The sequence below is a fragment of the Tachysurus vachellii genome, chromosome 8 (assembly GCF_030014155.1).
Source record: "Tachysurus vachellii isolate PV-2020 chromosome 8, HZAU_Pvac_v1, whole genome shotgun sequence".
NCBI classification, from domain to species: domain Eukaryota; kingdom Metazoa; phylum Chordata; class Actinopteri; order Siluriformes; family Bagridae; genus Tachysurus; species Tachysurus vachellii.
The window spans coordinates 25,381,995-25,399,159 of NC_083467.1; the positions used below are offsets into that span (position 1 = coordinate 25,381,995).

Below are 17,165 nucleotides of genomic sequence, written 5' to 3' on the forward strand. Positions count from 1 at the left end.
GGCACTTAGCAGTTTTCCAATACAAATGAAAATTCATGGCGACAACTGTGGTGGCATTAAGTCCATTCTGGGTGAGTAACTACTGTACATTATATATATTTGTTCAGTGCCTCCGGGTCCCCCTGTGCCAAGAATTGTTGATACTACAAATACAACAGTTGAAATTGCCTGGATTCCTCCATTATACAATGGTGGTGGAGATATTCTTGGATATCATGTTGAGCGTTGCCTTGTTGGGGAGAAAGAATGGATTCGCAGCACTGAGTTCAGATGCAAGGAATGCAAGTACACCTTGACTGGCCTGACTGAGGGGGCAGATTATCACATTCGTGTATATGCTGTAAATGACGCTGGTCATGGAGTCCCAGGAATGACTGAACCAGTTCAAGTAAAAGAGCCTGAACGTAAGCTTATAAACAACACAATTCAAAAAACATTATTAATGAATGAGTAGTAATGTATCTAATGTAATTTATTTTATAACAGTGGCCCCAGGAATTGAGTTTGATGTCTCTGTAAGGAATGGAGTAATTATAAAAGCTGGAGAGACTCTGCGTATACCAGCATATGTTGTTGGTAGACCAACACCAGAGGTGAAATGGACAAAAGATGATGTTGAACCTGACAAAGAACGTGTTATCATTGAAACCGTTGGAAATTGCAGCACTGTGTGTATCAAGAATGCTCTGAGAACTGACCATGGCAAATATGAAATAACAGGAACAAACTCCAGTGGAACAAAATCTGCTTTTATTAAGGTTGATGTTATGGGTAAGTCAGAATCTTTAGGGTCATCATATGTTTCTATTATATGTTTTTCATTTTGGATTGCCAAATGATTTTAATTAACTTTCTTTGTGTAAAAGATGTTCCCGGACCAGTGGTTGATCTGAAAACAGTGCATGTGAGCAAGAAGATGATTTCCCTTACTTGGTCTGATCCTATTGATAATGGTGGAAGTGATATCATGGGATATGTTGTTGAGAGAAAAGATGCCAAGATGCACATATATAGGCAACCACTAGAAACTGCTTCATGCAAATGTGACATTGTTGGCCTTCTTGATGGTGAAGAATATATGTTCAGAGTGGTTGCCAGAAACAAGTTTGGCCTTGGTGTCCCTGTTGAACTTGGACCTGTCCTAGCTGTGGATCCTAAAGGTAAAACCAGTTCAACTTATCTCTCATTCTTTTGTCTTGCTTAAGTTAAACACATCTTTAGCAGTAATGAACAATGGCTTGAATGTCTTGAAATTCCAGGTGTACCATCTGCCCCAGAGAAGCTTCACTACACTGAAAGGACCAAGAACACTGTTACACTTGCTTGGCAGCCTCCTCGCAGTGATGGAGGTTCTCCCATCAGAGGCTATTATGTTGAAAAGATGAGACAAGACAGTGATGAATTTGATGTTGCCAATCGTAATATCTGCAAGGATCTTACAATTACGCTAGAAAGTCTAAATGAGAACATGTTATATGACTTCAGAGTAAAGGCTGTCAATGAGGTTGGCGATGGTGAACCATCAAAATCAATAAATGTCCATATTCAAGATGATGAGTGTATGTATTACTTTTTTTTATTATATTTGTTGTTTAACAATTATTTTACATTTTGTGTATTTGATAATATTTATGTTTTTCACCTGTTTTAGTTGCCCCAACTGTGAGTTTGTTGAAGTACTTCAAAAGCAATACCATACTTGTCAAGAAAGGAGCAGCCATTGAAATCCCTGCTGAAATTGCTGGTCTGCCATTGCCCACATTTGAGTGGACAAAGAATGGAGTTGTTCTTGAAAATTCAACTGAGACCATGACACTTGAATCTGAGGAGATTAACAGACAAACTATCAAAACCAAGCTTGCCATTCCTGAAACTATAAGACAGGACACAGGCCTGTACAAGCTAGCTGCCAGAAATATTCTTGGGACAGGTCAACAAATTATCAGAGTTGATATTTTAGGTATGATGCTACTTTTTATAATATGTTTTATGACAGTCTGATAGCAATGAATCACATTTTACCCCAGAGGAACACATTACAAATGAATAAGGTCTTGTGATTTATACACATTTATACATTTAACTATTTATGAAAGTATGTGCTAGCAGTAAGATGTGCCTCAGGATATATAAATATTAAATATTTAATATTAAGGCTACTAATACTTAATTATATTATATGCAAGAATGTTTGCTTTTTTAGTTCTTAATTGTCTCTTATTTTGCTCTAGATCGTCCATTACCACCACGGAATATTGTGGTCTCTGATATTAAGGCTGAGTCTTGCTACCTCACTTGGGATGCTCCAGAGGACAATGGAGGAAGTGACCTCACCAATTATATTATTGAAAAGAGGGATGCCAGCAAGAAGAAATCAGACTGGGAGCAGCTGACATGTTGTATTATGGACCGACGCTATGGGGTTAGTGAGAAGTGAACATGCTGTTTTAAACAATAGTTTTATAAGGAGAATAAACATGTAATTCTGAAACTCTGGTAATATTACTGATTTTTGCAAAAACTTGTTTATAGGTCTACAAGCTTGATACCTATGGAACGTACCAGTTCCAGATTAAAGCAGAGAACAAGTTTGGAGTCAGTGATGGGTGTGAATCAGAGAAAGTTGTCCTTAAGGATCCATATGGTCTTCCTGGTCCACCCCAGAGACCAAGAATCACTGGGCATTCCCAGACATCTATGCTGGTAGCATGGGATCCTCCAAAGGACAACGGTGGATCAACCATTCAGGGGTACTGGCTTGAAAAGAGAGAGCGAGGAGCAGTGTACTGGAGCCGAGTCAATAGGGCTCCTGTAACAAAGCCAGCTGTTAAAAGCTTAGAGTACAATGTGCTGCATCTCATCGAAGGTACTGAGTACCAGTTCCGTGTAATGGCACAAAATGCTGCTGGTATTGGTCCCCCAAGTGAAGCTACAGAATGTGTGTTTGCCTTGGATCCAAGAAGTAAGTTGTATTGTGTTGCATTAATTTTCAAATAAAGTTGTGTGTTGGGTTTTTTAAAACAAATTGTATATTTATTTTACAGATCCACCGAGCCAACCACCTGCACCTCAAGTGAAAGACAAGACACTAAGCAGTGTATCTCTAGCCTGGTCTCCACCAGATAAGGATGGTGGAAGCCCCATTAAAGGCTATATTGTTGAAATTCAGGACGAAGGCTCACAAGAGTGGCGAAGAGTGAATGAACCTGATAAGCTCATTCTTACTCCATATTACACTGTGTCAGGGCTCAAAGAGAACAAGAAATGTCGATTCAGGATAGTTGCTGTTAATGCAGCTGGTGAGTCAGAGCCAAGTCCCAGAACTGCTGACATCGTGGTACAAGATATCCTGGGTAAGATATACCTATATATGTTCCATGGCAACCTTTCACTTTTTTATTAACTTTTGGAGTTTGTCCACAGATTTTGTCAGTTTAAGCAGTCTGGAAAATTGACCATATTCATGGATTGTCTATTAGACTATTAACAATTTTTATACTTAAATTTTGCAGAGGAACCCGTTATTAAATTGGAGGTCTCCACTGAGGAGCTGCTTTCTTGTCATGCTGGAACAACAATTAAAATCCCTGCCACCATATCAGGCAGACCTGTTCCTGTGGTCAAATGGGAATATGATGGAACTGCCCCAACAGAGACAAAGAATGAGCAGCACACACTTCCAGTGGATTCAAAGGTAAGAATTGCTCATTTATCAAATACCCTACTTTGTTCATATCAAAGACCCTAATACAGTTTTCCCATGAAATGAATAAAACTTGAAAGAAATTTTTTTAAATTTAACAGATTTCATCGACTGACACAACAACAGAAGTAACTATCCCTGAGTGTAAGCTCAACCATTCTGGACAGTACATCATTACTGCATCTAACAAGGCTGGAACTAAAGTGGTTAAAGTCCGTGTAGTAGTACTTGGTAAGACAGATAATGCTTGGTAAACAAAACTTTGAAATTGCAGACAAAAATCAATTTATTAAAATTATATATGTTTTTTCAGATTTGCCTGGGCCTCCAAAAGATCTCAAAATCACAGATATCACAAGAAGTACATGCAGACTTACATGGAAGCCTCCAGATAATGATGGTGGTGAGAGAATCAAGAGCTACTACATTGAGAAGAAAACAGTTGAAGGAAAAGCCTGGACCAAGGTCAACCCTGCCTGTGCCAGTCAGTCCTTGGTAGTCCCAGACCTTTTTGAGGGTCAAGACTACTTGTTCCGTATTAGAGCTGAGAATCGATTTGGTATTGGACCGGCTTTGGAAACCTTCCAAAGGACAAGAGCAAAGGATCCCATCCGTAAGTATATTCAGTGACCCATCAAAAGCAATGGGTTTCGGGAAGTCGTGGCCTAATGGTTAGAGAGTTTGAATCCTAAATATAGGATTGTGGGTTCGAGTCTCGGGCCAGCAATACCATCGAATACCCCCACCTTCAGATTTGTCAAGACTTATGTTGGGACTGCTCACTTAAAAGGCTATATATTTGCAGGTCCTCCTGATGCACCCACAAGAGTAAAAATTGTTGACGTGTCCAAGGGGACAGTGACTTTGACTTGGAAACCACCAAAAAATGATGGTGGATCCCCTGTAACTCACTACATTGTAGAACGACTTTGGTGGGATTCTAGTGGAGAGCAGAGAGAGTCCTGGAGACAGTGCAATAGACGTGACATTGATACTACAACCTTCAAAGTGGAGGACCTCCATGAGGGTGGGGAGTATGAATTCCGTGTCAAGGCTGTAAATGAGGCCGGTGCAAGTAGACCATCTTCTACTGCAGGACCCATCACTGTTAAGGACCAGTCAAGTATGTAAAATAAAGGTTTTTTTTACTACTGTTGTTTATAAATGAAATTTAGTAGTGACTCTTCAGCATTATGCAAATTAATATTGTAAATTATTAAATGTAATTGTTTAGAATTAATTTTCCACAGAAAATATACTAAGTAACATTTAACAAATGTTTTTTTTTTTGTAGGGGCACCTTCAGTTGAGCTCGAAGAGTTCATGGAAGTTGAGCAGGGTACAGATATTTACATTATCGCTAAGATCAAGGGATGCCCATTCCCAAATCTGACCTGGCAGAAAGCTCCACCCCACAGAAGTGATGCCAAGGTTGATGTTGAATATGATGAACATATCAATAAGCTTGTAACTGATGATAGCTGCACTCTGCTGATCCAGCAGGGCAAGCGCTCAGACACTGGTCTCTATACACTCACTGCCAGCAACAGCCTAGGCAAAGTCTCCAAAGAGATGAGACTTAATGTTCTAGGTAGGTCTTTCAAATAGCAAATTATTTATATTTGATATAACATCACAAGTACCGTAAATGATTACTTTGACATTTATGAAATTGATCACTACATTTAAATTTTTCAGGACTTCCGGGACCTCCTTCTGCACCAATCAAGTTTGAGGAGATTCATGCTGAAAATATTACCCTGTCATGGCTACCTCCTATAGATGATGGTGGCTCTAAAATCACAAACTACACCATAGAGAGACGTGTCTCCAATAGAAAAACATGGATTCCTGTGCCAGGTGCACCCAAAGAGCGCATGTTTACAATTGAGAGTCTAATGCCTGGCCATGAGTATGTGTTCCGCATCAGGGCACAAAATAAATATGGAGTTGGTGAACCTCTTGACAGTGCACCAGAGATTGCTAGAGACATTTTCAGTAAGTAGTCATGCTCAGACAGAAATGTAATTGGAAATTTATTAGCTCAATTAGACCCTATTATGATTTAATATATTGCATCCTTTTTATAGCTACTCCTGGCCAGTGTGAAAAACCAACCCTATCAAGCATTACAATAGATTCCATGACTGTGAACTGGGAGGAGCCAGAAACCGATGGTGGTAGTCCAATTATTGGCTACTGGCTTGAACGCAAAGAGACTACATCAAAACGCTGGAGCAGAGTCACTCGTGATCCAATCAGGCCTATGCCTTTTGGGATTTCTTACAGAGTCACTGGACTGATTGAAGGCTCTCAGTATCTCTTCCGTGTGACTGCAATCAATGCAGCTGGATGTGGACCTCCAAGTTTGCCATGTGACCCAACATTTGCCAGAGATCCAATTGGTGAGCAGCTATTTTACATGCACATTTATGCAATGGGTAGGTGAAACTTTAACAAAAGCAATTACAACTGAGCTAAACAGGTGAAAATTAAAGGTATTGCTCAACAGTGCAACAGTGATAGATTGGCAGTGCCAAAATTTGAACACAACCTTCTGAACAGTAGGCCTAACTATTTTGTATTTGTGCTTATAGCAGCATCTCAGATTTATATATGTCTGTTTCTGAGTAGCTCCTCCTTCACCACCAACACCCAAAGTTACTGACTGGACAAAGACAACAGCTGACTTGGAATGGATTCCTCCTCTAAAAGATGGAGGCTCAAAGATCATGGGTTACTATGTTGAATACAAAGAGGAAGGCACAGAGGCATGGGTTAAGGTACGCTGTGAATGCAAATACTTTCTTAACTTCATGTTATTAGCTGCTGTCCCAATATATGGAAAACACGTGCAACTGCTGTTGGTTACTCTGCATTTAAAAAAGTAAATAAACAAAGCATTCCAGGAATACAGTAAACATTCCTAATTTAAAATGGTTACAGTTCTGAGTGACATGATGAAATCTCATGCTGTCCCGCCCAAGGGGTTAATCATACCTTTGTCCAGTGTATTGCAGAGTAAACACTACCTACACATAGGATATTGACATTTATGCAATAATAATAATAATAATAATAATAATAATAATAATAATAATAATAATAATGAGTATATGTTATTATTATTAGTAGTAGTAGTAGTAGTAGTGCTAATTTTATTCATTGTAATGCATTTGTACTATTCTAGGCCAAAGAAAAAGAAGTCAGAGGAACCAAATTTGTAATAACTGGGCTGAAAGAGAATGGATTTTACAAGTTTAGAGTTTTGGCCTTCAATGCTGCTGGGCTAAGTGAACCAGGAGAAGTTGCTGAAGTTCTTGAAATGAAGGACAGAATATGTAAGTCTTAGCGAAATTAGTATTTTTTTTATTGTTCTTGTACTTTAATTTCGATTTAATTTGCACTTTAATTTGTGACATATTTTGTAAAATTTGTAACATTTTTTGTAACATTTGTTTTCATATTACAGTTGCTCCAGGACTTGAAATGGATGTCTCAATGAAAGAGAGGATTGTTATTCATGCAGGTGGCGTGATCCGCATCATAGCATATGTGTCAGGCCTGCCTGCACCTGACATAATATGGAACAGAGATGGTGGAGTTGTCCCACCAGAGGCTGTTGTTGAGACTACATCAATCAGCACTTCATTAGTAATTAAGAATTGCACAAGAAAGCAACAGGGTGTTTATAGTTTAACAGCAAAGAATGCTGGAGGAGAAGTGAAGAAGACAATCATTGTTGAGGTTCTTGGTAAGCAGGACTATTAGAAAAATCTTGGAAAACAGGAGCAGTTACATATCTTTAAATAAATAAAAATACATTGTTAAATATTTCCTTTTATTCCTTCACCAGATGCTCCTGGTCCAGTTGGTATACCGTTTATTGCAGACAATCTTAGTACTGACTCATGCAAATTGACATGGTTCTTCCCAGAGGATGATGGTGGTTCTCCTATATCTAATTTTATAATTGAGAAACGTGAAGCTGAACGTAAAGCTTGGACATCATGCTCATATAATGCTGCTAGGCAAAATGCTGTAGTTAATAATCTTATTTTAGGAAAAGGATACTTCTTCAGAGTTGCAGCTGAAAATGCAGTTGGAGTTGGTCCATTCCGTGAAACTGCATGTGAAATTATCATCAGGGAACGTCTAAGTAAGTTCTACTTTTTCATATTAGAATAGTTAGTCATATTAATACAGTGCACATAAGTAGTGTGTCTGAAATACTGAAGAAACGGTTGTTTGGCTGCTGTTCTTGATTTTTTACAAGTATACAAATTTATATTTTAATTAGGTGCACCAGACCGTCCAGAGGAAGTTGAGGTCACTGCTGTTACTAAAGACTATATTAATTTAACATGGAAGCCACCAAAGAATGATGGTGGATGTGAAGTGACTTCATACATTCTAGAAGCACGCATGATTGGCAAGGACAAGTTTATGAGATTGACCAAAGAGAAATTGTTGGACAGAAGATTCACCTATGATGGTCTTCGGGAGGGTGATACATTTGAATTCCGTGTGAGTGCAGTCAACGAGATTGGTCAGGGCAAGCCATCCTTCTGCACTAAACCAATCACATGCAAAGATGAGCTTGGTAAGAGAAACTGGTTCTTACTAAAATATCAATTACATGTGTATATTACCACAGAAATATTCCTTTGTTTGGAAAATTAATTAATTTACTTTTAATTTATTTTAGAACCCCCAACAATTGAAGTAGACTTCCGTGACAAAGTTATTGTTCGTGTTGGAGATAGTTTTGCTCTTCAAGGACGCTACACAGGCAAGCCGACCCCTTCTGTTACTTGGACAAGAGATGATGAGGAGTTGAAGGCAGATCAACATGTTCAGTTCAAGCAAACGACAAACACCATGTGCCTTGGGATTATCAAGGCTCAGCGTATGCACAGCGGCAGATATTGTGTTACAGTTGAAAATTGTACTGGAGCCCGCAAAGGCATTTGCAATGTCACTGTTGTTGGTATGGCTATATATATATATATATATAGATTTATTTATATCAAATTCTAACATATATTGATTCTTTTAATTATATATATATACACTGCAAACTATGTTATTACTGATCTCTTATGTGGATGCACATTTCAGACCGTCCACTGCCACCTGAAGGTCCAGTTATATTTGAGGAAGTTCACAGAGATCATATGGTAATTTCTTGGAAGCCTCCCCTTGATGATGGTGGATGTGAAATTTCCAACTATATAATAGAGAAGAGAGATATTAACAGAGACATGTGGACCACTGTAACATCTGCCAACACAAAAACCACCTGCAAAGTGCCCAAGCTTGTGGAAGGGCGTGTTTATATCATGAGAATCAGTGCTGAGAATATGTACGGCATCAGTGACCCACTGGAGTCTGAAGAAATGAAGGCCAAAGATCAATTCAGTATGAAATTTGTTTGTTTGTGGAAGAATATTTCAAATACCGTTTTGTTTAGCATTTTAATTAGCTTTTTATGTTTACATTTTTAGGAGTACCTGAGGCACCTGATGAGCCTACAGTTAAAGAAGTGTACCATGACACAGCTCTGGTGCTTTGGAACCGCCCTCGTGATGGTGGCAAGCCCATTACTAACTACTTCTTAGAAAAGAAAGAACCTTCTGCTAAGAGATGGTCCAGGGCAACTAGAGATCCCATCTACCCTGCTACCCAGTATAGGGTACAAGATCTCATTGAAGGATGTGAATATGAATTCCGTGTCATAGCAGAGAATGAAATTGGTACTGGAGATCCTAGCCCTCCATCTAAGCCTATACTAGCAAAGGATCCAATTGGTATGTGATTTTTAAACTTTCAAAAATTAACATAAACAGCAAATTGCAGCCAACCACAATTGCCTAGCTTTTTGAATTAGCCAAAAATGTTCTAAACTATTAACAATGCAGCTTAGAAAGATCTAGTTACACTGCTGGTCACCATTTATATTTTCAGCACACAAACCATTTCTGTAAAAATTTCCTTTTAAATTGTCACACTTATCTTTGCAGTTCTGCCTAGCCCACCTGTTCTACCTGAGGTCACTGACAAAACAAAAGATTCTGTGAGTCTGTCATGGCGTGTTCCTCGCCATGATGGTAAAGGCAAAATCTTTGGATACCTTGTTGAGTATCAGAAGCCTGGTGCAATTGAATGGATGCAGGCCAATGAGACACCAGAGTCATGCCCTGATACCAAGTTTGTTGTGAAAAACCTACCAGATGGTGAAGAATTCCGTTTCAGGATTATGGCTGTGAATGCAGCTGGAAAATCTGAGCCTGCTTATGTAAAGGAACCAGTTAAAGTGCATGACAGACTTGGTAATTGTTTTGTTTTATTAAGCTATTCTTAAAGCTGATAAAAACCAGTCCAAAATTATCCTGTGTTCATATTTGAATATCCCTTTTTTCCTGCAGAGGAGCCAGAGTTGCTGCTGGATGCAAATATGTCACGGGACCACCTTGCTATGCTTGGAACAGATATCACACTAAGTGCTAAGATTAAGGGCATGCCAATTCCCACTGTGTCTTGGAATAAAAATGGTGGCAATGTTCCTGCTCATTGTGTTATTGAAGTCACAGCAAGTGGAAGTAAACTACATATAAAGAAATGTACACGTGCTGACTGTGGAAACTATACTATAACCATTCAAAATGCAGCAGGCTCAAAGACAGCAACATGCACAGTGCTTGTTCTAGGTATGCATAGCTAAATAGCTAATACGTGTATGTAAATGTATAAAGCTTTTATTTATTTATTTATTTTTATTTTATTTTTACCTATTGTGCATCATAGATAAACCAGGACCACCAAGAAAGCTCATGGTGTCGGATGTTACAAGTGAGTCAGCTTATATAACCTGGCAAAAGCCAGAAGATGATGGCGGTGCTGTGATCTCTCACTACATTGTGGAGAAAAAAGATGTTGCAGCTGAGAAGTGGGTACCAGTCTGTGCCTCATCCAAGAAGCTTAGCCTCATGGCTTTATACCTAATGGAGGGTGTTCAGTATTTATTTCGTGTAGCAGCTGAGAACCAGTTTGGAAGAAGTACATATACTGAAACCACCAAGCCTACCAAGGCAGTTGATCCTCTTTGTGAGTATATATTTAGAACATATAAACTTTAGTGAGATTATTAGATTAGATTTAACTTTATTGTCATTGTGCAACGCAGTTGAATTACAAATAAATATATAAGCTTTTGGGGTGATGTATACAGAGGAGGGGATGTCTTGTGTACAGGGGGCTTAGTAGGTATAAATGGAGGTAAAAATGGTGCGCATAGATAGATAGATAGATAGATAGATAGATAGATAGATAGATAGATAGATAGATAGATAGATAGATAGATAATATATCATATAAGAATCATTTAAAACAGCTCCATGAATTGATTGACTTTAGTTAAACACACTTAAAGCACATTAGTTAAAAGCATTAAGTGATGTAATTAACACAAAACTATATCTTATAATGTCTCCAGATCCACCTGGCCCTCCCAAGAATTTGCACCATGTAGATGCAGAAAAAACTGAAGTATGGCTTGAATGGGATTGGCCTGATCGCACTGGTGGAAGTGAAATCACTGGATTTATTGTTGAGCATCAAGAAGAAGGGGCCACTAATTGGGTAACCTTTAAAACGGCCAGCAACACGAACTGCCATGTTACTGGACTTGAAGAAGGAAAAACCTACAGATTCCGTGTAAAATCCCAAAATGCAATTGGAATTAGCCGACCAGATACCACTGTACCAATTACTTGCCAGGAGAAGACTTGTAAGATACTTTAAATATATATGTTTGTGTGTATGAGAATATATATTTAACACAAGTTTATATATAATATTTTAGTATCTAATATTTACAACCAAGTACATCTAGGCTTCTTTGTTGTAGTCTCTGCCCCAGCACAGCATAAACACACCATAACATAAACAAAACATATGGTATTGTTCTTTATTTATTTATTTATTTATTTTTATTTACAGTGGCACCATCTATTAACGTTGATGTGAAGCTCATTGAGGGTCTCACAGTAAAGGCTGGAAGCACAATTATACTCCCTGCAATCATGAAAGGAATACCACTTCCAACACCCAAATGGCTAAGTGATGGCACTGAGCTGAAATCAGAGGGCAAATACAAGATTGATACTAAAGGAGCTTCAACAGTTCTAAGCATTGCTGATTGTGCAAGGACGGACAGTGGAGAATATTTACTTACTGTTTCAAATCCTGCAGGAAGCAAGTCAGTTGCTCTTCATGTAACAGTGCTTGATCTTCCCGGTCCTCCAATTGGACCTGTCAACATCCTTACGGTTACTCCTGATCACATGGTTATCCAGTGGCGTCCACCTAAGGATGATGGTGGCACACCACTGATGAACTATATTGTTGAAAAGAAGGATGTCAAGAAGTCTTGGGAACCATGGTCTGTTGTGAGTTCTGGAAGTATCAGCAACAACGCAAAGGTTCCACGTTTAGAGAAGGGTCGTGAATATATTGTGCGTATTCGTGCTGAGAACAAGATTGGCATTGGTGCTGCTCTTGAAAGTCCTCCGACTATTGCCAAACATATGTATGATCCACCAGGCCCTCCTGGGCCACCAACATGTTCAGATATTACAGAAAATGCCGTGACATTGTCGTGGACTAAACCAGAAACTGATGGTGGAAGCCCAGTTAGTGGCTACATTGTGGAACGCAGGGAGATGACTGGTAAATGGATTCGTGTGAATAAAACACCAGTCTTGGATCTTCGCTACAGAGTCTCTGGTCTTTTTGAGAACAACATATATGAATTCAGAATTTTTGCTGAAAATGTTGCTGGTGTAAGTGAGCCTTCCTATCCTTCAGACCAAATAAAAGCTACACGCCCAATTGCTCCTCCTGGACCTCCAAGTAACATAAGACTGAAGGACTGGAGCAAGACTTATGCAGATTTGGTTTGGACCAAGCCTAACAGAGATGGTGGCAGCCCTGTTTTAGGATATGTTGTTGAAATCCAGAAATCTGGTTCTGCACAGTGGGACAGGATCAATAAGGACCTTATCAAGCAATGTGCATTCAGAGTCCCGGGACTTATTGAAGGCACAGTGTACAGATTCCGTATTAGAGCATCTAACAAAGTTGGAGATGGGGAGCCACGAGAGCTAACAGAGACAGTACTTGCCAAAGACATCCTTGTCCCCCCAGAGATTACTGTTGATGTTGCTTGCCGTGACCTTGTAACTGTTCGGGCAGGACAGATCATCAGCCTGGTCACCCGAGTTAAAGGCAGACCTGACCCTGAAATCACATGGACTAAGGATGCAAGAGCCTTAGGCAGAGATAAACGAACAGAAATGAATAACAACTTCCCAATTGTTGAACTAGTCATTCAGGATGCTGTAAGAGGAGACTATGGAAAATATGCAATTCAAGCTAAAAACAGCAGTGGTCAAGCAAATGCTACAATCATTGTTAATGTGCTTGACATTCCAGGAGCATGCCAGAACTTGAAGGTTGCATATGTGACCAAGGATTCCTGCATGGTGTCTTGGGAAAATCCAGAGGACAACGGTGGCACAGAAATTACTAATTACATAATAGAATGCCGGCAACCTAGTCAAAGGGGATGGACAGTTGTTTCATCTGATTGCACCAAACGTGTTGTAAAGGCTCCACTTGTGGAGAACTGTGAATATTTCTTCCGTGTTAGTGCAGAGAACAAAATTGGTGCAGGACCACCAACAGAAACAAAATCAGCAGTCCTTGCTGTTGACCCAGTTGAGAAACCTGGTGAGCCAGAGAATTTCCATATTACTGAAATTGGAAAAACCTTTGTCTTCCTTAAATGGAAGAAGCCAGAGTATGATGGTGGTAGCCGCAATCTTGCTTATCATATAGAAAAGAAACCAAAAGAAGCAGAAGAATGGGAAAGACTCCACAAAGGTGCTATTAAAGAGACATATTTCATGGCTGACAGATGCATAGAAAACCAATTATATCAATTTAGAGTTCAAACAAAAAATGAAGGCGGAGAGAGCAACTGGGTGACTACAGCCGACATTCTTGTAAAAGAGGAACTTGTAGTTCCTGTGCTACATGTCAAGTTGGAAGGTGTTCTGGTAGTTAAAGCTGGAGAATCAATTCCAATTGAGGCAGAGGTTAAAGGCAAACCACAACCAGATGTCAAATGGGCTAAAGAAGGGGACACTAAAGATATCAACAAAAGTCCTCGACTGCAGGTTGAGACTGGTGTCAACTTTTCTAAATTCCTGCTAACAAATGCAAAACGAGTAGATGCTGGAAAATATACTGTTACTGCAACAAATGCTGCAGGAACGTGTACAGCTGAGGCTAAAGTTAATGTTCTTGACAGACCTGGACCTGTTAGAGGTCTCAAGGTGTCAGGAATCTCGGTGGATAGATGTAAGTTGGAATGGGATGTACCTGAGGATGATGGTGGATGTGAAATTTATAACTACATCATTGAGAAATGTGAGACAAAGAGAGGTGTCTGGTCAATTTATTCTTCAGCTGTTATAAAAAACTCTGCCAGTGTAACTCGTCTAATTGAAGGAAATGAGTACATGTTTAGAGTAAGGGCAGAAAACAAGATGGGGACTGGACCTGCTGTACAAACAGAGTCTTTTATTGCAAGGAACCAGTTCAGTAGACCTGGTGCACCAGATGCACCTGAGGTGACCAAAGTTTCAAAAGATGAAATGACAGTTGTATGGTGCTCCCCTGATAATGACGGTGGAAAACCTATCACTGGTTATATTCTAGAAAAGAAAGAAGAACATGGCATTAGATGGGCACCAGTTAATAAATCTCCTATTGCCAGTACGTGTTTGACCGTAACAGGTCTGTTGCCTAATCATGAATACCAATTCCGTGTAAAGGCTGAGAATGAGGTTGGAGTTAGTGATGCAAGCAAGCCATCTCGAACATTCACGGCAAAGGATCCTGTTGGTATGTTGTAGTTTATTTTAACATTTTCCTTATTGTGAATGTTTTGTTATTTTTTCTTGATTTAATAACTGTTTTTCTTTTTCAGGGCCTCCTGGTCCTGTTGGAAACTTAAAGGTGACTGATAGTTCAAAAACATCAATCACACTTGGTTGGACAAAACCTACACATGATGGTGGAGCTCCACTCATTGGATATGTAGTTGAGCTCAGAGTCAAGGGTACAGTCAAGAAGGGAGAAGATGGATGGAAGAGGTGCAACATTGCTGCCCAGCTGATTGGAACAGAGTTCACAGTAACAAGTCTGGATGAGAATCTTGAGTATGAATTCCGTGTTTCTGCACAAAACCAGATAGGTCTGAGCAAGCCAACTAATCTTGAGGGAGCTGTTTCTCCACGAGACATTTTTGGTGAGTTACTGAAAAACTGAAAATGCGCTAACAGTTAACTCGTGCCATGGTGTTCAATTTTGTGTGTTTATATATGTTTATATCAAACAGATGCCCCTGAGGTTGTTTTGGATGCTGAGCTGAAGAAAGGTCTTACTGTTAGAGCTGGGTGCCCAATAAGAATAGTTGCAACTGTCAGGGGACGTCCACCTCCCAAAGTGTTATGGAGAAGAATGGGAATTGATAATGTTGTTAAGAAGGGTCATGTGGATCTCATTGACACAATGACATTTCTTGTCATCTCTGACACCACCCGTGATGATTCAGGCAAATACTCACTCACCGTAACAAGTCCAGCAGGAGAAAAAGCTGTATTTATCAATGTTAAAGTACTTGGTAAGTTGAACAAATGTGACAACAGTATACAACTTGAAAACAACAGTTTTATTTACACTGTTACATTTGAATGATTTTACAGATACACCTGGACCAGTTGTTGGTCTAGAAGCCATGGATATTACAACGGTATCTTGCAACCTATCATGGTCCCCACCTGAAAATGATGGTGGTAGTGAAGTCACTCATTATATTGTTGAGAAGCGTGAAATAGACCGCAAGACTTGGGCAACAGTTAAAACTGACTTAGATAAAACAACATTTAATGTCAGCAATCTTGTACCAGGAACAGAATATTACTTCAGAGTTACTGCAGTGAATTTATATGGTCCAGGTGTTCCAAAGGCCACACAGAGATCGTATCTGGCTTCTGATCCTATCAGTAAGTATCACATAAATTTAAACTCTTAAAAAGTTTATAGGATGTCTAGAGTTGTTTTGTAATTATTTGTTGGCCTTAGGTAAACCTGATCCACCACAGAAGGTAGATGTTTTGGAGATCACTAAGAACAGTGCCAAGGTGGGCTGGGTGAAACCAATGAGGGATGGTGGAGCTAAGATTGATGGCTACATAGTTGACTACCTTGTGCTTCCTGAGCCCAAAATAATCAAGGAACCATTGGGGGGTGAAAGTGAGGTAGAGCCTGGTGCCCAGCCTGTGTCCCCATCACCACCAGTGGTGAAGAAGGAAGAAATACAGGAGGAAAAGGAAGAATGGACATCATATAGCATTGTGAAAGATTTATGTATCTCTGTTGTTGGACTGAAAGAAGGAAGGAAATATCGCTTCAGAGTGGCTGCACGAAATGCCATGGGAGCTAGTCTTCCCACTCAAACCAAAGAAGCATATGAGATTAAAGAACAAATGTGTAAGTTACTGTACTCAACTTTTATGTAAAATATTTTGGCTATATAAGATAAAAGTAATTGAAAAAAAAATGAAAATACTTTGTGACATGTTTGTTTTATAGTGGAACCCAAGGTTATCATGTCAGAGTTTGTATCTGCAAAAGCAGGAGCAAAAGTTAGAGTTGAGGCTCTTGTATCTGGCAAGCCAGCACCTGTGTGCCAGTGGAAACGAGCAGATGCCAATGTGGTCCCCTCAAGCCGCCTTGCAGTACACAAATCCCAGAACTTGTGTGTGCTCATCATCAAAGATGTCTCAAGAACAGATAGTGGTCAGTATAGCCTTGTTGCAGAGAACAGCTCAGGAAAGGTGGAACAAGTTCTTAAGATTGTCATTAAAGGTTAGTATATTTAATGAGATAAATCACAGACACTCATCTGCCAGTTTATTTGGTACATATCCCTTGTAAATGTGCACACACATGAATCAAGATGCAGTGTATGAAGTCTCATGTATTGAATTGAAGGAAAACACTGTAATGCTTTTTGTAGATATTCCTGGACCACCTGAACCCCCATTTGCAATAAGTGACATTGACTCTGATGCTTGCACACTGTCTTGGAACCCACCACTTGAGGATGGTGGTAGCAATATCACAAACTATGTGGTTGAGAAATGTGATGTGAGCAGAGGTGACTGGGTTACTGCTCTTTCCAGCTGTGGCAAGGCTGGCTGCAGACTTGGTAAACTTATTCCTGGAAAGGAGTATATGTTCCGTGTTCGTGCAGAGAACCGTTTTGGAATTTCTGACCCCATTACTTCTGAGAGGATGATAGCTAAATTTCCATTTGGTAAGTAGAGGA

The 17,165-nt window shown here is 39.5% G+C and overlaps 1 protein-coding gene across 1 annotated transcript in view; it reads left to right on the forward strand.

Moving 5' to 3' along the window:
• Positions 1 to 17,165, forward strand: part of ttn.1 (titin, tandem duplicate 1) — a 136,312-nt gene that overhangs the window by 69,238 nt on the left and 49,909 nt on the right. Inside the window, exons 128-161 of the mRNA XM_060877288.1 lie at positions 108 to 404; positions 487 to 771; positions 867 to 1,160; positions 1,260 to 1,559; positions 1,652 to 1,960; positions 2,232 to 2,422; positions 2,533 to 2,962; positions 3,045 to 3,353; positions 3,513 to 3,694; positions 3,805 to 3,934; positions 4,017 to 4,316; positions 4,509 to 4,826; positions 4,998 to 5,294; positions 5,402 to 5,701; positions 5,794 to 6,108; positions 6,338 to 6,486; positions 6,894 to 7,044; positions 7,176 to 7,457; positions 7,560 to 7,862; positions 8,004 to 8,306; positions 8,412 to 8,693; positions 8,825 to 9,124; positions 9,211 to 9,513; positions 9,727 to 10,035; positions 10,132 to 10,413; positions 10,511 to 10,810; positions 11,199 to 11,492; positions 11,705 to 14,674; positions 14,760 to 15,080; positions 15,171 to 15,455; positions 15,538 to 15,837; positions 15,917 to 16,324; positions 16,427 to 16,702; positions 16,854 to 17,153. Coding sequence (XP_060733271.1) covers positions 108 to 404; positions 487 to 771; positions 867 to 1,160; positions 1,260 to 1,559; positions 1,652 to 1,960; positions 2,232 to 2,422; positions 2,533 to 2,962; positions 3,045 to 3,353; positions 3,513 to 3,694; positions 3,805 to 3,934; positions 4,017 to 4,316; positions 4,509 to 4,826; positions 4,998 to 5,294; positions 5,402 to 5,701; positions 5,794 to 6,108; positions 6,338 to 6,486; positions 6,894 to 7,044; positions 7,176 to 7,457; positions 7,560 to 7,862; positions 8,004 to 8,306; positions 8,412 to 8,693; positions 8,825 to 9,124; positions 9,211 to 9,513; positions 9,727 to 10,035; positions 10,132 to 10,413; positions 10,511 to 10,810; positions 11,199 to 11,492; positions 11,705 to 14,674; positions 14,760 to 15,080; positions 15,171 to 15,455; positions 15,538 to 15,837; positions 15,917 to 16,324; positions 16,427 to 16,702; positions 16,854 to 17,153 — 12,375 coding nt within the window. The remainder of the gene's footprint in view (positions 1 to 107; positions 405 to 486; positions 772 to 866; positions 1,161 to 1,259; positions 1,560 to 1,651; positions 1,961 to 2,231; positions 2,423 to 2,532; positions 2,963 to 3,044; positions 3,354 to 3,512; positions 3,695 to 3,804; positions 3,935 to 4,016; positions 4,317 to 4,508; positions 4,827 to 4,997; positions 5,295 to 5,401; positions 5,702 to 5,793; positions 6,109 to 6,337; positions 6,487 to 6,893; positions 7,045 to 7,175; positions 7,458 to 7,559; positions 7,863 to 8,003; positions 8,307 to 8,411; positions 8,694 to 8,824; positions 9,125 to 9,210; positions 9,514 to 9,726; positions 10,036 to 10,131; positions 10,414 to 10,510; positions 10,811 to 11,198; positions 11,493 to 11,704; positions 14,675 to 14,759; positions 15,081 to 15,170; positions 15,456 to 15,537; positions 15,838 to 15,916; positions 16,325 to 16,426; positions 16,703 to 16,853; positions 17,154 to 17,165) is intronic.